The sequence below is a fragment of the Scophthalmus maximus genome, chromosome 5 (genome assembly GCF_022379125.1).
Source record: "Scophthalmus maximus strain ysfricsl-2021 chromosome 5, ASM2237912v1, whole genome shotgun sequence".
Lineage (NCBI taxonomy): Eukaryota > Metazoa > Chordata > Actinopteri > Pleuronectiformes > Scophthalmidae > Scophthalmus > Scophthalmus maximus.
In genome coordinates, this window is record NC_061519.1 from 26,413,803 (window position 1) to 26,436,468 (window position 22,666).

At 42.9% G+C, this 22,666-nt stretch overlaps 1 protein-coding gene across 2 annotated transcripts in view; it reads left to right on the top strand.

The window, feature by feature from the left end:
* The first annotated feature begins 301 nt into the window (after nt 1–301).
* zmynd11 (zinc finger, MYND-type containing 11) overlaps nt 302–22,666 on the top strand; it is a 29,371-nt gene continuing 7,006 nt past the window's right edge. The window contains exons 1-13 of one of the 2 annotated variants that reach the window (XM_047332233.1): nt 302–498; nt 5,219–5,354; nt 8,672–8,831; nt 9,069–9,092; nt 14,944–15,105; nt 15,873–15,950; nt 17,159–17,251; nt 17,631–17,718; nt 18,715–18,770; nt 18,889–18,966; nt 19,590–19,708; nt 20,757–21,111; nt 22,434–22,508. In XM_047332233.1, the coding sequence (XP_047188189.1) occupies nt 5,224–5,354; nt 8,672–8,831; nt 9,069–9,092; nt 14,944–15,105; nt 15,873–15,950; nt 17,159–17,251; nt 17,631–17,718; nt 18,715–18,770; nt 18,889–18,966; nt 19,590–19,708; nt 20,757–21,111; nt 22,434–22,508 (1,419 nt within the window). In that variant the 5' untranslated portion in view covers nt 302–498; nt 5,219–5,223. Of the gene's footprint in view, nt 499–5,218; nt 5,355–8,671; nt 8,832–9,068; nt 9,093–14,943; nt 15,106–15,872; nt 15,951–17,158; nt 17,252–17,630; nt 17,719–18,714; nt 18,771–18,888; nt 18,967–19,589; nt 19,709–20,756; nt 21,121–22,433; nt 22,509–22,666 lie in introns of both variants that reach the window. The other variant, XM_035634216.2, reaches the window with a different exon arrangement.

Genomic DNA, 22,666 nt, shown 5'->3' on the forward strand with positions numbered 1-22,666 from the left:
CACTCGGCCCGTCTCGGCCCCGCTCGGCCCGTCTCGGCCCGTCTCGGCTCCTCTCGGCCCCTCTCGGCTCCTCTCGGCCCCGCTCGGCTCCTCTCGGCTCCACTCGGCTCCTCTCGTCCCCACTCGGCTCCACTCGGCCCCGCTCGGCCCGTCTCGGCTCCTCTCGTCCCCACTCGGCTCCTCTCGTCCCCACTCGGCTCCACTCGGCTCCTCTCGGCCCCACTCGGCTCCTCTCGGCTCCTCTCGGCTCCACTCGTCCCCACTCGGCTCCACTCGGCCCCGCTCGGCTCCTCTCGGCTCTTCTCGGCCCCACTCGGCGCGGTGTGCAGTGTGTGTTTACGTCTCCAGCTCAGCGCCGCCGCCGCTGTTCCGTGGCCAGCTGCCGCACACGAGCCTCCACCCGCAGCCTCAGCTGGCCCGATGTGAGCTGCCTCGCCACGAATCCTTCGCGGATTGTCTTGCGGGCGCCTTCGCGTGGTTCGTGACGCCGAAGCGGAGGTGAGTTTCGTGCCGCCCCCCCAAAGAGAAGAAAACGTCTCGGGCTCAGTGACACTGCGGCTAGTTAGCGCCGTTAGCTTAGCCTCTCCCATCCCGTGATGGAGGACCGGGAACATGGCGCCCTCCAAAACAAACGAGCCGCTAGCTAGCTAGCTAGCTCGCTGGCCCCGCGGCGCTTCGGTACTCCGTGGCGGTGGGTCGGACCCCGCGTGCCCGCTCCGCAACACACTCGCCTCGCCGCTGCCATCGCGTCATTCCCCTCGCGTGTGTTCGCTGTCAAGTTGGCGAACTCCGCCCGCAGCTGAGGTTAGCAACGCAACAGTGCACTAGCATGGCTAGCAAGAAGCCCCCCCAGCTAGCACCTCACCGCGGCAGCCTGTTCACCAGCTGCACGTCGATTCCCCCAGAGCTCGTTCTTTGTGTGTTCATGTTGCTTTGTTGTTGTTGTCATCATTTAACATATAGACAACACACTGTGTGCTGCTTCGTTTCACGGGGGATTATTAACACCCCGCCCTTTTTGGGTCTGGACAAGCCCGCGGTGCTGTGGATGTGTAGCTAGCATGCTAGTAGCCAAAATCGAGCTTGTTGACTGGCGGTGCCCGCGGCCCCGCGCGTCCGTCTCGGTGCTGCCGAAGGTTCCAGATGTGCGTATTGTTATGAAGTCTCGAGTTTGTTGTGAAGTGTTGCGTCACAGTGTGTACATGCGGGGGTGGGGGGTGGGGGGGGGTTGTCAACCTGAGATGCTGTCGGCGGGCTGACGGCGTAGTGTCATCACGCCCACATCTTCAGACCCCGTCTGGCCGTCACAGTTGAGTACATCAGTTGGGTAAACCAGAGTGATTGTTGTTGTTGTTGTTGTTGTTGTTGTTGTTGTTTTTCAAGTAATGCTAACAGGAACGTGTCACGTGGTGTGTGAGCCCCGTGGAGACAAGGGGTGCGGGCTGGCAGCACAGGGCCAGTCAGAGGCGGCTTGTGTTGTTGTTGTTGTTGTGGTTGTTGTTGTTGTGCACAGACACGCCAGCCCAGCAGACTCAGGTGGAGCTGGCACACACAGGGGACCCTCCTTCACACCTCTGCGCCTGATAGCAGAGTGGAGGGGTTTCATATCACTCACCGCCAACTTATGCCGCGTTCCAGTTTACGTCGGACGTTGGAAGTCGGAAGTCGGGTTTATCGTTGCAGTGTGACCTCGGAGCTCGAGAAATACGACCACCTCCGAGTCGGGGAAAAAAATCACTACCCCGCATTCCGGGGTATGAGTTCCGAGGTCAACTGGAACGCAGCATTACAACCGTCTCCTCTTTCTCCCTCCCTCACTGTTGTGTCTGCCAAAACTGCCTGTTTTTATTTTTTATTTTTTTTTCATCTTCTGTGGAAGAGGATCATGAGTGGAAAATGTCTTGTGTCAGAATACTATAGAGAAGTAACGGTATAAAAACTATAACATCACGTAAAGTGACCGAAATTATCACGGTTATCAGTATTATCAGGGTTTTTGTATTGTTTTTTGAAATATGATGAAAAAGTTCAAAAAGCACTGATACATTAGCCTATCAAAAGAAGTGCTCATCATCAAAAGATCCATTTCGTGCCAGTGTTGGATTATGCTTTTCAACATAACCACCATGAAACAATCAGTATTTAAGATAAAACAAAACGTTTTTTTCGCTCTGAATACATTTTCTGTCCTCAGTGACGCCGCTCCCTCTCTGCATTCACTCTGTAGCTCGTTCGACCACCGGCTCTCTGTCTGTTCTGCTCTAAACCGCGAAAACACTTTTGTGATCGCCAAATAATGCACACACTTCTGACTTGGTTGTCTTCGACGGCTGCAAATATCTGGTGCGTCGTCACCGCCTTGCATGCTGCGCCTGCGCACCTCCGTCTGGGAGAGCTGGACAGTATTTACTGGGGTAATCTACCGTGGTTTTTATGACAAAGTAAAATTTGGAAAAGGTACAACTAACCCGTTGGGAATTATAAGGTGGTTTACCGTGAAACCGTTTCATCCCTAGAATACTTACAACCCTGCTTGTGTCAGTGTTGTTTGCATCGGAATGATCATAATACTACAAACCATTTTTTCTTACTGCTCTCCAAGGAGGTTATGTTTTAACCCCTGTCCCGTTTAGTTTGTCAGCAGGATTACTCCCCAAACTACTGCACGTAATTCCATGAAAGCTCTGTGGAACGATGGGGCTTGGGACAAGAAAGAACCCCTCACATTTTGGTGCAGATTCAGAATTTTTTTAATCTGGTCACTTTCGTTTACATTGCGAGATTATGTTGTTGTTGTTGTTGTTGTTTTTTTTAACATTTTCCCTGATTTCCCTGGGAATAATTCAGGGATCTTGATAAAAACAATCAGGTATATTTCACAGACTGATATCTATGAAATTTTGTGGGGCTTGATTTGGATTGAAGGCGACTGTGGGCCCTTGGCGGAGGTATGCGCTCCACTGAGAGACATTCCAGTTTCACTATTTAGCAGAGAAGATGTCTAAAACCAGGTTTGACTTTTTTCTGCATTATTGTATTCAGTCTGTCAGGAATTCATTTACTTTTTAATAGTCTCCAGTTTGAGACGTCAGGAAATAATGAGCAGTATTTTCTTTTTCGTTGTTGATATTACTAGCTCTTATCTCTTGAGCTGCAACAGTTAATCGATTAGTTATCGACTACTAAATTAATCAGCAACTATTTTGATAATCGATGAATCGGTTCAAGTTGTTTTTTTGTGGAATAAAAACAAAAACTAAATATCTTTGGTGTGTGGACAAAACAAAACATCGTCTTGGGGTTTGGGAAACACGGTCGACATTTTTCACCATTTTATGAATAAAACAACGAATCGATTAACTGAGCAAATAATCCACAGATTAATCGATAATGAAAAGAATCGTTTGTTATCTGTATACCAGTCTGAAATAGGAACGGAAATATGAAATGTTTTGCATAACAAGATGATTTATATAGCGCAACATCTGAACTTAAGAAGACCTCCACTGTGACCATGGCTGCTACGTTTCCGGGCAATATGTTGTTGTGACTGTTTTGCTTTTGACCGAACACGTGCTTTGTGTTGATCTTGGTTTCATTTGCATTTATTCTTAGGTAATCTGCTTATTTGCTCTCAGCACCAAATGTGTAACATGCCCCCCCCCCCCCGACACTAAGCCACAGCTCATACGCTCGTGAGAAAAAGTGTGAAGGTGAACATCCTCTCTCAAACGTCTGTCACAGCCTCCTCTGGCAACAAAGCGCACTAAAGCCAGGCTCATTCCCTCGGATGAAAATGCTCAAAGCGTTATTACGGTTCGCGTCTGGCTGCGATTTATGAAAGTGACATCTCAAGTTTCACGGATGGTTAAGAAGAGGAGCGCATAAAATTGGATTTTTAAGATATTCCGGGAGGGCCAGGCCTTTGCACCATGGTGAGGGAGCAAATCAGTATTATCCAGAAACCTTTTGAAGTTCTCCTTGTCAAATCCTCTCTGGCCTTTTTCTGAGCTTCTTTGTCCACATGGCAACTAGGCAAGATTAAAAAAAAAAATTTAAAAAATCTTAACACTAATAAGAAATCTACGATATGAATTTCAAATAAATGGTGTCTGGATGTGGCAGAGGCTTTTCTGCAGAATTCTAAATAAATGTTTGTTAGCAGCTAAACGGTTTGTGGTTCTGAGGAATGAGTAGTCGAAGACGCACATAACAACATAAACTGAGAAGGGAAATTGGGCAAAGAAGAACCCAGACTCATCTCACCCTGCCGCCCATTCCAGTCCCTGCATATCTTTCAATATTAAATTTTAAAATGTAGATTAACAAGTAAAATCCGTCAGAGTGAGAGAGCTTGTGTTATTTTTGAGTGATCTTCTGTTAATGAGAGGTAATAAGAATATTTGTAGGCATCCAGCCACATTTAGGGGCAGTAACCGATTTTAAACCAATACATTTTTTGTAAAATTCTGTGAATATTTCTAGCTGTCGGACGTGCTAGCGACAGACGCTACGACTCGGGGGTTTTGGCCTCTTGGTGAACATACCCGAGGTTGCGGGTTCGCAGCCCTATCAGTGCATTAACATATTTAGCAACAACAAAAAGAGAGACAAGCTTTCTCCAAGATCGCTTACTGCCCCTTTAAAGGTGTGTAGCCGTAGTTTTCTTTTAAAATAATTGTAGAAAAAATTTTTTCATGTAAGTTTTGGCAGCGTTGGCAACAATCGGAAATGGAATGTTGGCGACTGAGTCGCTTCCACAGCTCTCCCGTTCTGTCCGTCCAGACTACATCAGGGTTTCAATCTAAACTTAAGGGCCATTACCAAGGTGCTTGAAAAGTCTACATTAGCGCAGACGGAAGGTGTAAACAGTGTAGCCACAGTGATGCGTTTTGAAACTAAAACACATTTATGTGGATGTAGCCTTTGTATTTCCGTACATTGGGGGATTCATTTGTACCGTGGGATTTCATAGCAACAACAAATCTACGTTAATTGATACTAGTGGAGGAGCTGTCTGAGGAGATTCTCACTCATCCACTTCGTAGTTATCCACAGGGGGTTGAATCAGGAGCAACTGGTCGTAGTCTTTATCGCATTTGACCTCTTATCCGAGAGGCTTCTTCAGTTCAACGTCTTCAAGAATCTATGACCCAAGTCCAGTTTTTTGGACAAATTGGAGCTGCTGATTCATGGTTTCCCCGTGTTTTCTCCACAGCTATCATGAATAAGGAAATCATGTCAAGGGTGGTGAAGAAGAGGCAGGCGGACCCCAAGGTGGTCCAGTATGTGTGGGCGTCCATCGAGGTAATCCGCAACCAGAAACAAATCGCTAACATGGACCGGATCTCCAAGTAAGTACGACGAATGTGATAATGTTATGTTTGACTAAAGTTCACAGCTCACTGTTTAATGATACTTTATAGGATTAGTTCACCCAAATGCCAAAAATGTATCTTTGTCATAATTTCAATAACACACAAACGTCTCTGTGACAAAACGTTTCTTTGAGACTCTGTGTCGACCAGTTTTCATGGTTTCAGGTGATTCAAAGCAGCATGGCGACGACCTGAGAGCACAAAATAGTTTCACACACGCAAACATGCCATTACTTGAGCTGACTGTAAATAGACATCGCGTGCTGATTTAATCATTTTCCAGGTTTTTCATCTTACAATGCAGATCTCGGAAAATATAACCTTTTTCTTAAGAATAGAAGTAGCTGAATAACTCAAATATGTATTTAGTTTTTTAAATGTCATGGGCTGCAATTAACAATTGTCAGGATGTTCATCATGAACTGCTTAACCATTAACTCATAATATAGGAATTTTGTGAGTTTGGTAGGTTTTGCCCAATTCTGCTGACAAGCAAAACAACCAACCAACCAACCATCCATAACCTCCTTGGTGTTAAACGGGAAATAAATATTTTTTGAATATATATTTCATCAGATGTGCTTCCTGAGGCTGGCCACTCTAGACAGGTGCTATTTTTCTAATGCTGCTTTCCAAACAAGATGCAAACATTTTTTTTGTTACTCTCGGCCCCGAAACCATTTTTATTTACTTGCACGAGTAACGTGAGTACACCCAACCCTGCAAATATTCGATCGATCGCGTCACGGGAATATATGACAACACTATTTAGCGTTTTTTGCATTGCTAGACGCAAATCACTCTTTGATGACATTACTTTGTATGTAATGTCATCGCGCAAAACATCCACTTCGCATTTGGTGTTGACACACCGTAAGACATGGCTACCAGCGGGTCATTTGCTCCACAGGTTGGAAGACCGCCTGCCTGAAAGGACGGTAGAAAAAAAAAAGTTCAAAGATCTTTCATGTTGTAATGACTATCAGAAATAATTTCGGATCCTTATGAAACTATGGCCTTTATGTCAGAGGCCGGTTAAAAAAAATGGTGCCAGTGCCATTTTTTGTCTTTGAAAATAAGTAAAAGAAATTAAAAGTATATCCTCAGCCTTACAGTGTTCCTTCTACTGGTGTAATGTGTTCTCGCAGCATCTTCTAAACTTACAGGCTCTGACTCTCGCAGTGTTTCTTAAACGATAAGAAGACTGTGTTCAGTCATCAGTAATGTTGCCTTGGGCTTATTAGTCCTTACCAATGGGAAGCTAGTTTGTTCATCTCTGTTTCAAGAATAAACTGAAATATGTGACTTTTAATCTAAGATTTCCTGTTGATAAATTACTAATTTATTCCACTTTGTCGTGGGGAAATTATAAAAATTTTGCGTGAAGCTTCATAGGCATGGATGTTCTGTCTGAGTTCTGTTTGCACTCGAGGGCCATACCAGACATACATTGATCAATAATGAGACTGACAGCTGTTGGCAGTCTCCAACCGATATTCACTCATTGCCATTCTTGCCGTGAAGTCAGCCGCCCTACATTAGACGTTCTCTGTGGAAACCTGTCCTCGGTTCTTGACAGATCCTGATTTCATCTATGGCAGACGTCGCCGCTCCGTCAACTCCTTTCGTTTGGCGGATGGAGCAGAGACTAAATGAAACACTTGGCACATGATCTCATACGGCAGGTTGGCGAGCACCTTGGGAGCTGGCGGCTCGCCAAATGAAAACTGACTGGGGGAAAAAAAAGTCTGTTGTCATGGCAACAGTTAGCAGCGAGATGCAACGGGCAGCTCTGACATCCACTGCGCCTCCACCCTTGTCCTGTTCCACTGTAGCTGAATTTCACCACACTGGGCTCGGTGGTCTTTGGTTCTACGGAAACGGGAGTGAGGCCGTGCCGAATAATTAACCGCCCGCCCTCACTCGGAAATGTGATCCGCTTGAACAGTGATACAACAGCCACAGCAGTCAAGACGGCTTCAAACCAATTAGTTAATCATTCACGAAGCTAATTGTTGTAAGATCCCTCGTAAAGATATGCAATGCGACCCGAGCCCATGAAGACGAGACACAACACAACAAACCTTTAACACGAGAACTCATAACTGCAAATCATGTATGGAAATTTTCATAGTTTATGAACACAGGAATAAAGTAGGAGAACAAATTTTGGTTTGTACTGGAAGCCAGTAGTTTCTAAACCTTATACATTAACTCACCACAAGGTATTAGTAAGCAATGTTTAGATTTTACTCTGAAATATGTCATGACCAAGGCGTTCGTAACTGTACCTACAGAAATGTGTAGCCTGGTGAGGGATGCCTGGTTACTGGATTTTGAAACCTCGGGTTTAAGTCAATCCGTACACAGACGTGCACTCGTAAGTAAATACGCACTCTCACCTGATAGTTTATTACCTCTGCCAAGGAGGTTATGGTTGGTCGGTGGGTCGGTTGGTTGGCTGATTGTTTGGTGGGTCGGTCGGTTGGCTGGTTGTTTGGTGGGTCGGTCGGTTGGCTGATTGTTTGGTGGGTCGGTCGGTTGGCTGATTGTTTGGTGGGTCGGTCGGTTGGCTGGTTGTTTGGTGGGTCGGTCGGTTGGCTGATTGTTTGGTGGGTCGGTCGGTTGGCTGATTGTTTGGTGGGTCGGTCGGTTGGCTGGTTGTTTGGTGGGTCGGTCGGTTGGCTGGTTGTTTGGTGGGTCGGTCGGTTGGCTGGTTGTTTGGTGGGTCGGTCGGTTGGCTGGTTGTTTGGTGGGTCGGTCGGTTGGCTGGTTGTTTGGTGGGTCGGTCGGTTGGCTGGTTGTTTGGTGGGTCGGTCGGTTGGCTGGTTGTTTGGTGGGTCGGTCGGTTGGCTGGTTGTTTGGTGGGTCGGTCGGTTGGCTGGTTGTTTGGTGGGTTGGTCGGTTGGCTGGTTGTCAGCAGAATTGGCCAAAACCTACCAAACTGATTTCCACAAAATTTACTTGACGGAGGGGACATGGGCCAAGAAAAAAACCTTTTAAATTTCGAGGTGGAATCGGACAAAGGGGAGGATCCAGGAACGTATTTTTTTCCCCCACTTTCTTGAACATTGCGAGGTTGTACATTTTCATGGATGTTAATGAAACATAATCAGGCGTATTTAAGGGACTGATGATCTATGATTTGCCATTTTCATGAGGAGACTGTTGGGCCTTGGCGGAAGATATGCGCTCTCCCGGGTGACATTCTAGCTAAAAGGATTTTAAATGTTTGACTTAGATTAGCACAGGTGCTATCGTACATTGCTAAATTCTCTTTTCCACCTGGGCAGGTACCTGAGTCGCGTGTTTGGCATGCACCCTAAAGAGACTGCCCGACAGCTGAGCCTGGCCGTGAAGGACGGCCTGGTAGTGGAGACCCTCACCGTTGGCTGCAAGGGCTCCAAGGCCGGCATCGAGCAGGAAGGATACTGGCTGCCCGGGGATGAGATGGTAAGTCCAGTTGCAAAAAAGAGGCAGTGATCGCCGAACCCCCCCCACACACACATTCTGTTACATTGTTTGTTTCTCTAAGTATAACAGTAGATTTATATATCAGTGTCCATTTTCCCATTGCAACATTTTGAAGATCTGAATGTTTGTACATTAAACAATGGAACCAGATCATATCGATTCAAGTGGAGCACAGGTCATATTAAACACTTCTCTCTGAATCACTTGCAATCACAGGAGCCGAAAGCCGAGGGAAGCAAGGTAAGGGCTGCATTGTTATTTTCCCAACTCTGGGTTTCGTTCTTCATTTGATCCCTTTGTTGTTGTTTTTTAGTTTTTTTCCCCCTCCCTCCTCCTCTCAACTAACATCCTTCTGTGAGAAATGGGTTCTGCCAAGATGCAGTGCAGTCTGGGATTTGTAGTGAAGCTTTTCCTGCCGGCTGCGGGAAAACTAAAACGGCAAACAGTGTGTTCTGGTGAGTGTAAAAGTCTGCGGGCTGAATAAAATGAAAGCTCGTCCCCTCACTTGAATAAAAATGATCACGCGAGGTGAAAACATATCAGGTTTCCACACTCTGGTAGTGATCACACTACCAGACGCTGCTCGCTGTCAGTCAGTTATGCTGTGAAAAGCTTCATGAAAGTCCGTTGTGTGGTATTGATGAAAATATGTGCTCGCTACTTATCTACAGACGTGCCGTTGCGTGATTTTTTAAACCATAAAGTTCTACCTGGTACCTATTCCCGGGCCTTGGAATCATACCAGTAAATTACTGCATGAACGGTAATCAGAGTTTACTGAATTATAAAGTATATCTTTCTGGGAGATAACAAGCAATGTTGGCATAGTCGCAGGTTGGTAGCAAGCATCTATTCCTCTGAAGTATTTTGGTCTTGGTAGTTGTAGTTCTCCTCGGGAGGGGTGTGTCCTGCTGTGATCTGAACTTCTGTCTGGCATGCTTGTTTTCTTCATTGCTGGTCATTTGGTGGAGGTGGGGTAGTTGTAGTTTGTGTCTCTTTAATTTTCTCCATGACTGCTGCTTGTGAAACACCGATCATTACAAACGCCAGTTACAAGAGCCCCGCCTCAAGTTGGATTGTTGGATTCAAATCCAGATTTCACCCAAGATGAAATGATAACGTTTCTTGTGAATAAATAAAGGATAAAAAACAGTGGGATGCGTTTTTAAAAAACATGAATTTGGTCGTTATTATAGTAATTTAAATCGGGGAACTTGCGATGCATGACGTGTTTGTGCACTTTAACAGTAGTGAGTGTAAAAAACAGCCCAAGTACACATTATTTCATTTAATTTATTAGCCCCTTGCTTTGACAACGGTCAGTGAACGTCCTTGTGCAAAACAATGTTTTTTTTTATATTTCACACTCATCTGGGATTTTACTTAGTTTTTGAACCTTTGTTGATTTCTAAATGGATTATGAGGAAGTGGTCTGCTTCACCACTACTAAACAATTTATACACTTGAGAAATAAAACATCAAACGTTGAGGACGAAAAGGAACGAGGCTGCGTCACACAGTGAGTGGCATCAGGATCTAGAAGAAAACCCTTATATGGGATGGGCGATATGATGGTATATATATATATATATATATATACACACACACAGACACACACACACACACACACCGTGAGACAGTATAGACAATTTTTTTGTACCATCACATATGGCACCATAAGGTTTTTTATACAGAAGTGTCTATTGGTTGAACATCAGAGGCAATGATGCAATTATGCTGCATTATTTTCTGTCTTTGGATTGTTTTATTTTCATTTTACAATTCCGGTAAAGCAGCCTTAGGTACAAAATAAATCCAAGCTAGTTTAAAAAAACATTATTATTATTATTATTATTTTTTCTTTTTTATTTCCATTGAGATCTAATTTGCTGAATTGGCCAGAACAAATTAAAAATATCGGATCACTATTTTTAGCTGTTAGTAGGACTGCGCTCGTCTGGACCGAGATCTCGGTGAATCCTTCAGTCGTTTTGAACCTTTGGGTCAGTCTGGCACTCAAACATGATGTTGCTGTAATAATATCTGTCGTCATGCCCCAGACGCGGCGTCCTTGCCTCAGGGAGCTGCAGCCATTTTTGAAGTCGGCCTCTCGTCTTTCAGACCGAGCAACAATCGCGAAGAGGCTCTTGACACTGGCACAACACAAGGGCCATCTTTGTGATGAGTGTTTGTGTGGGTGAAGTAGACAAGCCCTCGGAGGAATCTGTGTATGCGCTTTAATTCATAACACCCCTGGTCAATTTTCCCTCAGCTTAGGTTCATTCAGGAATACGCGAAGACAGACGTTGCTCTGTACTCGGGACTCCTTTGTCCCCGAATGAACCTCGAGAGGAGAGATTGTCTGAGAGATTGTGATCTGACCACGATCGCTCCTACGTAGCGCGCGGTGCTTTGCATTGCAGGCGTGTAATGCAAACACACAGTGTGTGAATTTAGGTGGCAGGCTGAGGACAAGTTTTTGTTTGCAAGAGTCGCTATCAACTCTTACCGCTTCTAAGAAATGATCTGAAAAGAAGTTCAGTCGAGGGCTTTCTGATGACGTCGCAGAGAAACCATCGCATTCCAACTCGGGGTTCTTCTCACAGGCCACGAAGTTGTGAGCAAACTAAATAATAAAAGCCTTGTTTGTTCTGTCGATGAACTAAATATGTATTGTAGGATATGATTGAGATAATATGGAATTAAATTACCCTGCTACATATACTAAAAAAGTACATTTAGGGAATCCTTATTAAGAATGATACTTTTATTTGTTGTAAATATACAATCTACGCTTATATTTCTTTAAAAGAAATATTAGCTGCAATATGCTGTTTTTTTAATTTAAATTCTCAAATATGTTTTTTAGTCCTAAATCTGTCAGGCTACACTTTAAAACAAAGTTTTAAATCATTTGTTACATTATTGGACTGCCAGACGATTAAAGATAAAGAGCCAACACATGTTTCAGGTTTCATTTAATGCAGCTGAATTATTAAGATTTTTATAGCAAATATAATTGATAAATCAGCAGATATTATTTTTATGATATTTATTTGATAATCATTTGATTGAAATTATTTAACTAATTCCCACAGCTTTACAGAGTCACGTGAGACGAGGAGAGCAGCCGATCCTTTAAATATGACACGCTGGGAGCAGCATGACAAATGAAGTAAACAATTATTTAAAATGGTCGGTGATCAATTTTTCTCCGTCAATTTACAAATCAGGTAAATGTTTTGTCCGCGCTGGGTGGAAAACGTCACAAAGTATTTGAGTTGACATACAGATACATCGGCACACAAACACACACACACACACACATATATATATATATATATATATATATGTATATATACATACACGTGTGTGTGTGTATTTGTATGTATATATGATTTTTTTTTAAATTGTCAATTATTCCTAATATGCCATTATCAAACCCTTATGGAGAAGAAATGTAATTGATGACCGTTTTTTGTTTTTTTAACCCTTAGACTTCATTGTAAGTAGATATAAATAAATATAAATGACAAATACAACCTTCGGCTGCATGGACGTCAGAGCTGTCTTCGCTCCGTTTGTCCTCACGACTACTGACGGTCGTGTTCTGGGTCTCATTTCACCCCGACGGAGGCGCTATGCTCCCTAGCTTTTTCAATCTGTTACGCCTTGAGACGGGACTGTCACCGTGCTGCTGTGCCGCTCCTGGTCCCAGTCTTCTGTTTAAAGACTTACGTAGGAAGACGCATTCCTGGGAAGATGATCGTCTCAACCCCCCCCCCCCACCCCCCCCCCCCCCAAAAAAACAACCTTCCAGCACAGAACCACATGGAGAAAAGAGCAAGGAGGAGGTCACGACTCCTCGACTCTGCCCTCCCGAGTCGGTCCAGACTGTGAGTGGGAGGAGTTGGACTCTCGACAGGTTGATTAGCAGAAGATTTTTAGTGGTTCGTGCTTCGTCGCCTCTGTGCCTTTCACTTGAATCTCCGAATGAAACTAAGAGTAAGACAGAACCACTGCCACTTGTGTATTTCAGGATTCGTTTTTTAAAAAAAGTAATAGCAAAATAAAATACCTGAGTTTTGGTTCCAACACCTCAGTTAAAATGTTGTCTTAGTTTTTTGGGGAGAAAATTTTTCACTTTACAAAAGTTCTTAAATATTTGCATATCTAAAAACACGCTGCCGTTATGAAATCTGCTTAAATTTGACTATTTTATGATGAAAAATAATAATATGATAATAATAAGCTGTATTTATATAGCACCTTCAAAAAACCAAGAGGGTTTACAACGTGCTTTGACAGGACACAGGTCATTGTCGAAATGCATTTTACACTAATAAAAAGCATAAAACATTGTGTAAAAACAGTTTATCTTGACAAAAGAAGGCCAACATTGCATGAAAGCAAATGCATTCGGATAATAACGTAAACTAGAATAATATAAAAGCAATAGAACATGAGGTAAATACATGAATAAAAGATTAAAAATATTAAGAAATGGAAAGAAAAGAGGAAGAAATCATCATCATAACTCATTCGGTGCCAATGTTTTCGACATTATTCAGTCGAGTCCCTCCTCAGTCACGACCTGCTTTTTCAAAATCTTTTTTTTTTTTTTTCCTCACCTGGAAAGGATTCAATCGATCTTTTTTGTGTTTTGACCTGAACAACATCAATCTTCTTTTATGGGTTTTGATTATCTTTTTTTTCTCTCTTTGCAATTGGGAGCCAGCAGCTGAAACAAGCGGCTCCACCAGAGGAGCGGAAAAGCTGCTCAACATTATTTTTCTGGAAAGAGGGGGGAAGTTTTTTCTCTCACCCATTATCTTAAACGCAGATCTTCTTGGCTCCTTCACAGTTAGAATTCCTGACCTTTTGGCACAAAGCACTGAACTTCATGTTGTCACCACATGCTGTCACCTAAGCCATTGTGTCCAAATCGGCGTCAGCAAAGTCGCTCCAGCTTCTTAACTGTTCCTTCTTCGAATCCTGTTACACTCGAGTGTTGAATGCTGTCTGGTAGAACTACAACAAAACGTTTTAAAGTTGCTCGTGAAACACACGAGGAGTGAGATTGTGCCTGGACTATTTAAAGGATATAAAAATAATCGGCTATGCCTAAATTGCCTAAAAAATAGGTTAGTTTTCTTTTACACACCTGCCGTCCTCTCGTGGATGCTAACCGCTAATGCTAACGTCTGCTGACACACCTGCCGTCCTCTCGTGGATGCTAACCGCTAACGCTAACGTCTGCTGACACACCTGCCGTCCTCTCGTGGATGCTAACCGCTAACGCTAACGTCTGCTGACACACCTGCCGTCCTCTCGTGGATGCTAACTGCTAACGCTAACGTCTGCTGACACACCTGCCGTCCTCTCGTGGATGCTAACTGCTAACGCTAACGTCTGCTGACACACCTGCCGTCCTCTCGTGGATGCTAACTGCTAACGCTAACGTCTGCTGACACAACTGCAGTCTTCCCGTGGATGCTAACTGCTAATGCTAACGCTAAATGTCTGCTGACACACCTGCCGTCCTCTCTTGGATGCTAATGTTAACGCTAACTGCCTGCTGACACACCTGTTGTCCTCTCATGATGCGCTGCCTCAGCGTCCACTGGAAGTTTCCGGTTTCTTTGCCTCACATTTGCATATTCGACATCGATTGCTTTTTCTATATTTGTGACGTACCAAATCTGGCTTGAACAGGATTCGTTTGAATTTCAAATTGCAGAGAAGTGAAACACACCTTCAGGAGAAAAATGTGAAAACGCCAGATACAAGTCCCTGTAGTCAATGTCAGATATCTTAGAGGTCAGAAACAGAAGAAAAACATCTTTGAGTGGACCTTAAGTTACGTTTTTAGTTTTTTTTGTGTGAGACAAATCAAGGTTGAGACATTCAAAATATTTAAAAATCAAATACAAAAGCATTTACGATGACAAAAGTCGCACCCTGACTGCTCTCTGCAGCCTGACACTTAAATCTGAGAGCCAGACTTAATCGAGGGCGGAGACAATGGTCCCCCCACCTCCTGCTGTGGTTGGCGTGTTGGGGGTGTTTCACCCAAACTTGTGCTCTGCAGGACTGGGAGGCCGAGAGCCACGACTGGTACTGCTTCGAGTGTCACCTGCCGGGCGACGTCCTGGCGTGCGACAACTGCTTCCGGGTCTACCATCTCAAGTGTCTGTCGGAGGAGTGCAAGCCCCGAGACGGAGGGTCGCACTGGCAGTGCGTCGCCTGCAGGGTAGGTGGTCGGAGTGGAAGGGACCTTTTGTTCTCTCAAAGCTCCTTCACGTCTGTTGTTTTAATGAAAGGAAGATCATTGGGCTGGTACGAATTACCCCACAGCTGCGTGGGTTTATGCTTGATGCATCGGTCTGTGCGCTCGGCGGCGTTGGCGTCACTTCCCGTGGCGCTTGGTTTCGCGATGGTGCCGTTTCAAAAGGTCTGAGACCAAACAAAGGTTTTTTATTAAAAAAAAAAATCTTTTCTGAGTCTACAGCTTGTTTAATAGTATAATTAAATATATAAGAAGAACAATATATGTAAAGGGCAGCCGAGGCTCAAGCGGCGACGATACTGCAATTTCTTCATTTTCAATACTCCTGTAAGAACTCAAACGATATTTCCAAATGTGGAATAAATATTTAGCTTAATATAAATTTAGTGTTAGTTAGTGAACTAAGGAAACAAAAGAAGTCAGTCTCATGTCATGTTGCTTCTCATGACGACGTGAGACTTCATTTGTTCGTAGTGTCAATACATGTCATGTAAATCTAATGTCTACGTTTAAAAGAGCAAACGACTAAATTGATTTTCCACATTTAAACCGGCCCCCGTCTCCTCTTCCTCCTCTGTTCTGTTCTCGTACTGTAACATACTTATTTGTGGTACACTGGCAATTGCTGTAATGGTCCATTACGAATGAATATTAAATTACAGTGTGTCTGCCCAAAGTCGCATCAGAAGCTGCTCTGGCTCTAAACTCCCCTCACTCTCTTCTCTCTGCAGGGCAGTAAAAAGAAGAACCTGAACAAACAGGAGATGTGTAAATACCTGCGCTTCATCGTCCAGCGGATGAAGGAGAGGGTGAGAGCACCCAAGCACGTGTTTTCTACCCATCGCATTTCTGCCCTCTGCCTTTTCATCCTTCTGCTTCTGCCTACTCTTATCCTTCAGTCGTTCCCTCGCTCTCCGTGACCTCTGTTTTTAAAACATGTTTATAAAACGGATAGCTCAAATCAAGCGATCTAATTGGTTCATAGCCAATGACGTCGAATCAGTTTGCACAGGTCCGTATAACTCCGCGACTGCAGAAGTAATGACGTAAGTAGACGTGAGTAGCGCCATGGAGTAGCAACGGAGTGCTCAAAGGACACGGTCAGTTTGAATTGCGTTTTGGCGGCGAAAAAAAAGCAATCTCAAAGTGCTAAATATAAATATACGCTCATTCTAGCATTCAGGGGCGTTGTTTGGCCAGACGCGGGCCTGTCGTGAGCTATTGCTTAAGTGAATTATTAATATTTTCATCTGTAGCGTTAAATTTCCCAGACTGGCTCTTGAAGGTGTAGTGTAATCACACTTCCTTAACCGTTCGGTCAAGAGATACGTGCAATAGGCCGAGCTGATAGTGAGCGCCCTCTGCTTGATCACAAGGCAAATTTAAAATCAGACGTTGTCATGCTCTGCTCGACCGCGTGTCTCGAATTTGGACACTTTAAAAATATGAAGTGCTCGAATAAATTAGATTACAAAAAATAAGTAACTACAATCAGACCAGATTACATTTGAAAAATGTGCAATTAGATTACAGTTACATAGTCAAAGTCTCGGGGATTACTTAATTACATTTCGATGATGCTTTTGAAACATACCACAATTGTTTTATTTTTAATTTTCTATGATTTATAGATAGTGATAATGTTTTTGTGAGTTTGTTTTGTAAATGCCAAATATGCTACATTAGTTTTATTTGCGTTGAAAATGTTTTTGATGTTTCAACAGTTGTAAAGATGAATTTGATTAAATTGCACGAATCTGACACTTTCAGCATGTGTTGAACGTGGGCTCTACGGCTCAGTCACAAAAAAGAAAACTGCGGGGCCGGTGGTCAAGTAACGTAATCTGTGTGTGGCGGTAACACTACTATATGACAAAGTATCCTCACATTGCCGAAGCTTAAACAAACAAATATTTCTGAAGAGGATAGTTTGATTGTTGTCGATTTTAATTCCCTTTTTGACGGACTCATGGATTAATCAGCTGATCATTGCAGCTCTGCTCTCTCTACGTTGCAGGCGATGGACCTGAACAAGAAAGGCAAAGACACTAAACATCCCATGTACAGACGACTCATCCACACCGCGCTGGACGTGTCCAACATCCACGAGGTATCGGCTTATCAACTCCCTCGTGTTCCAACAAAAGTACTTCCTCTATCCAACACGGGGCCGATGAGGAAACTGGGTTTAAACGTGTCGCACAGTTTAACAGAAGTTTAACCAGCCAGTTAATGATTATCTATATTATTATCAGTGCATTCACATGATGTCGGAATAATCTAAAAGATTTAGTTTCCTGACTTCACATGAAGTTATTTTGGTCCACGAGTTACTGACGTCATACACAGAAACATGGTGGGAAAAAGACAAGGGCTGGTTTGTGGTTAAAAACTTTTAATGACACACACACACAAACACGGGATCTCTTTGTATATTTTGACTCACCTATCTGACTATCTATCTGTGTGTCTCTCTCTCTGTCTTTCAGAATCTGTCTGAAGGAAAGTACAAGAGCTTCGAGGAGTTCAAAGCAGACGTTCAGCTGATTGTTCACAACACAGCCATCTTGTATGGAGGTGAGTCAACGTTGTGCTGGATTTAATATGTTGTCGTCCTGCGTCTTTTCCTTCACCTTCAGAAAAGTGAGCTTTGATATTGTTTGATAGGTGTCGTTCTAATTAGTTAATCAAAGACTTTGCTGCTGGTGCAAAACAAAACGCTTAAACAGAGAAATATAGTCATTTTTATACGAGGCCCCATTTACAAGTCAGTCAGTTTTCCTTTGTGTCAACTTAATTTCTAAAATTGGCAGAATTAAGAATTGAAATCAGGAACCATCAGATGAAGGAAAAAGTAAACGAGACATCCGATGCCAGCTGATGGTTTTCCATTGATCAATACCCAAAAAGTATTGACGTTATAAATGCAAACTTTTAATGTGAATTGTTGTGAAATTAATTTCATTTTAAGATATTTATCCAGTCAGGGAGCATCAGAGGATTTGGTAAATTTTTCTGGGAAGTAGGAGGATTTCAGTAAAAATTCATTTTTGTTTTTCATCCCACTGGTGGTCCATGAATTATTCCATGGAAAATTGGTGAAAAGGTAAAAAACTAAACGAACAAAGAAACATCTGATCTTGCAATGTAATTATACAAAATGTAATTAAAAATATTCCTGGTTTTGTCCGGATCGGCAGGGTTCCTCCTGTTCCCCATGTTCCATCTTTTCACCGAGTTCTGTGGAAATCTGTTCTGTAGTTTTTGCGTAAACCCTTTATAAAAAAAAAAAAACAACTAAAAAACATAACCTCCTTGGCAGATGTTCTTGGTCCAAACATTCAGCAAATACTTTCATACTTCATATGAATAAAATCAACAACAACAACACCTGTGGAATGTGATTCCAGAATTAGCTCAGGAGCAATAATTAAGATACACAGGATATGAATAAATGCCACTGTCACTCAAACTAAAAGACTTTTCAGATCATCAGGATCGAACCGTTTCTGTTTCATCCACCATGTCGGATGTTTTTGGTTTTAACTGCGTTCCCTTGTTTCCACGTGGCAGTTCACAGTGACCAGGCAGAGATTGCGCGGTTGCTCCACAGCGACACATGTCATGAGGTACCACTCTCTCACATTCTCTGCTCACAGAGTTCACAGCCGTGAGACATAGTTTGTACCAACATGCAACATGTAATGTTTTTCTTGTCCTCCTCCCTCTTTTGTTTCACTCCTCCAGTTGAACGAGTTGTTGTTGTGTAAGAACTGTTTCTACCTGTCGAACGCTCGACCTGACAACTGGTTCTGTTACCCCTGTGTGAGTAGAACCGACTTCACCTGCTCCAAACCAGCAACACAATGTTTCATCTCCATGGTTTTTTTTCTTGGTTTTTTTTCCTTCTGTTATAGCAGTATTTATGTTTACATTTAACGTAACATAAATTGGTATTTTCTTAATTCAAGTTTGATATAATTTGAGTTATTTATGATAAAGTTAATGATCAAACTAAAATATCAACGATGATGATTTCAGGGATTACATTTTTTTTCTCAAAATTATCAGCTAAACATTAAATACCATAAACATAAACTTCATTCTAAGTGAAATTTTAATATTAAAAAAACACAAATACAACCAAAAATAAACACGAATGCAAATTTTTTCTGCATTGTTTATTCTGTAGAGTGAAAATGTTCACATCGTCAAACAACACATACATATGTGTCTGTGAAAGGCTCACATTTTTCACGATTTTTATCGGGCAACAGATCAGTCGTTCTGGTTTTAGGTTTAACTGTGTGTGTGTGTGTGTGTGTGTGTGTGTGTGTGTGTGTGTGTGTGTGTGTGTGTGTGTGTGTGTGTGTGTGTGTGTGTGTGTGTGTGTGTGTGTGTGTGTGTGTGTGTGTGTGTGTGTGTGTGTGTGTGTGTTACCTTGGCAGAGTCCGAGTCATGACCTGGTCTGGGCCAAGATGAAAGGTTTCGGCTACTGGCCGGCCAAAGTCCTGCAGAGGGAGGACAACCAGGTGGACGTGCGCTTCTTTGGACACCAGCACCAGAGGTCAGCATCAGTAACACAGCCTCCACCAGCGGCAGCACCAACAGTCCGGTGTTCTCATTTCTACACGACATCTTCTTCTTCTCCATTTTTCTTCTTATAATCACTTATTGGTCTGGAAGTTGGTCTGTTAGCTTCCTCACAGCTCTGTCGGACATTTCAAATTAATCAGGTAAAAATATGACATTGCTAGAATGCTTTTTTATTAAAGCCCCAGTGTGTAATATTTAGAAGAACTTATTCACAGAAGTTGGATAAATTGCCCATAACTATGTGTTCATATAGGAGTTAAATATAGTTCCATGAGGTGGACCCGACCTCGGTGTGAGTCTCCATGTTTCTACATCGTGTTGAATACGGCTGTTGAACTAAATGGTCCAGAATACGTCGCGTTTACGTTAAAATTTTCAGACGCTGCCACCATAAAGTGTCCCCTGCCGGTTGCCCAGTCGGTTGCAGTTTGCTGGCCTTTCAAGAATGAAATTAAACTACTTTTTTTATTAATATTTTTAGATCTATGGAACCACATGAAGGTTATTAAAGTTTTTTTTAATCAAAAATAAAGACAGCGAAACCTCCTTTTCCCAAAACCAAAATTTAAAAGTCAAGTGACCCAGAAATAATTTAAAGGAGACATATTCTGCTCATATTCAGAGTGTTGATTTGGGTTATAACTTGCTAGTTTTAGCTCCTGTCTCTATAAGGCCCCTCCTCTCCCAGTGATGCCCAGCGGGCTCCACTCCACTTGTGATTGGTCAACCGCTTCCAGCGCGTGTAGGAAGTGTCAGGAGCTACGGTTGCGGCAATAAGCCATCGCAACGTGATTGGTCGTACGGTAGATCCATGATTTTCGTGTCCCCCGACAGTTGCAGATGTTTAAAATTTGACAGAAAAACTAAAAGTATAGACGTTCCTACGTTTACGTTATAAAGATTAAGTGATGATTTGTCTTTTAAACTGTACGTAAACATGTTAAAATGGTGCTGTGCTGAATCACTATTCTTTTTTCTTCTTTTCTTTTCTTTTCTTTACTTTTCCTCGTCTTCTCCAGAGCGTGGATCCCTGCAGACAACATCCAGGACATAAAGGTGAGCGTCCAGCAGCTGCAGGTGAAGCGCAGCAACGGTTGGAAGAAGGCGTGCGAGGAGCTCGAGGTGTACCAGCGTTTCCTGAGGGAGGGACGCTTCTGGAAAACAAAGATGGACGAAGGCAGCAGCACGCCACACCAGCATCACCAACAGAGCCAGAGTCAGCGGCAGCAGGAGGAGGAGGAGGAGGAGGAGGAGGGGGGGGAAGAGGAGGAGGAGGAGGGCGGCGGTGGTGGAGGCGGTGGCGGCGTGAGGACGGACAGACTAGAGCGGACAGACGAAGCGGAGTCCAGCATCTCGTCCACGAGCAACGAGCAGGTCCGACATGTGAGTCGAGTTGTGACAATTTTACTTCTGGCTACTTCTTTAAAAAAGGAAAAAAAAGAATTCTACGTGATTGTTTTTGTTTGCAGATTAGATACAAATAAAACAATCTTTATTCATGACATTCAACTCAAACATCGGGTTCACGCGAACGTAAATACATCGAGCAGCAAAACTACACTCTGTCGATGTTGTTTCCTGGCGGTATCGGAATTTTAAAGAAAGGTTTCACATTATTTAACTGGTCGTCTTGATTTAGTTTTCTCTCTGCACCTTCACCGTGCCGTCGCAGTAAACCTCCGCAGAGGAGACGACGGCTTTACTTTTGATGCCGATACAAACTGGCACTTAAACACGACCAAACGAAGCAGCAGGAAGTTTAGAGGTGAAACTTCCCAGAAACCTGTCGCCTGTTTACACAAGTGGAGTTAAAATCTCAACTAGGGCCGCGACTAGCGATTATTTTGTTTGATTAATTTATTCATTCGATGTTTGGTCCAAAAAATGGTGAAAAATGTGTTCCCTAAAACCGCCAAGATGATGTTTTGTTTTGTCCACACACCAAAGAACTTCAGTTTAATGTCACAGAGGAGCAAAGAAACCAGAAGATATTCACATGTAAGAAGCTGAAATCAGAGAATTTTGACCTTTTTTCACCATAAAAACTACTTGAACCAATTAATGGATTATCAAAATAGTTTATAGCGATTCATTTAGTAATCAATTGCTAATCGATTAACTGTTGCAGCTCTAATCTCAAGACATTGTAGATGACAACTCATCCAACAGTGCCATCTGGTGTCCAAGCTGCCACATTGACCACAACACAGACCATAAAAAACTGTTTAAGGATCTTTGATTAGAGCAATGTAATGATTAAGGTTGGGAAAAGAATGACCAATTATGAAAACATTAGAGTTTGATGCAACTGTCAAAACAAGAATGACACGAAAACATTTTTTTTTTTAGGTTTTTTTTTTTTTTAGCTCTGTGGTAAATTCTTTAATTTCTGCTTGAGAAATTAACTTTTTGCTGGAAAGTACATTCTTTACACATTTAAAAGTGTGTTCAAATTTGGCCTCAGACTTTAATGACTCTGAAGCACGTCAGATCTTTGTATCTGTTATAGAATAAAATAAAAAGCGTTTGCATGTGTAAGTGTTATGGGAGGTCAGAGAAAATACAGTTGATGAATGTCGCTGCGGAACTTTACCTGACATCTACCGGTTTACGTTTCGATATTACAAGAAGACAAAACCTGCCGAAACTCAAAAGATATTCAACATGCATTTCAAGTTTACCTCTTTTCTCTCCAGCTCAAAAGCAGCCTGGAGCCCAAGGCGAAGAAAAGCCGCCGGACTCAAGTAGTCGAGCCCAAAGACGAAGTCAGTGTAAGTTTGTCCGTCAACAGTTCGACTGTGGAGCCAAAACAATGTAAACGAAAAAAGATGAGCTTTTATTTTGAATGGGAGATAAATTAAAACCCTGCACAAATATGAATTAGTTTTCATAATCGATTTAATCTGTCGATTATTTTCTCGATTAATCG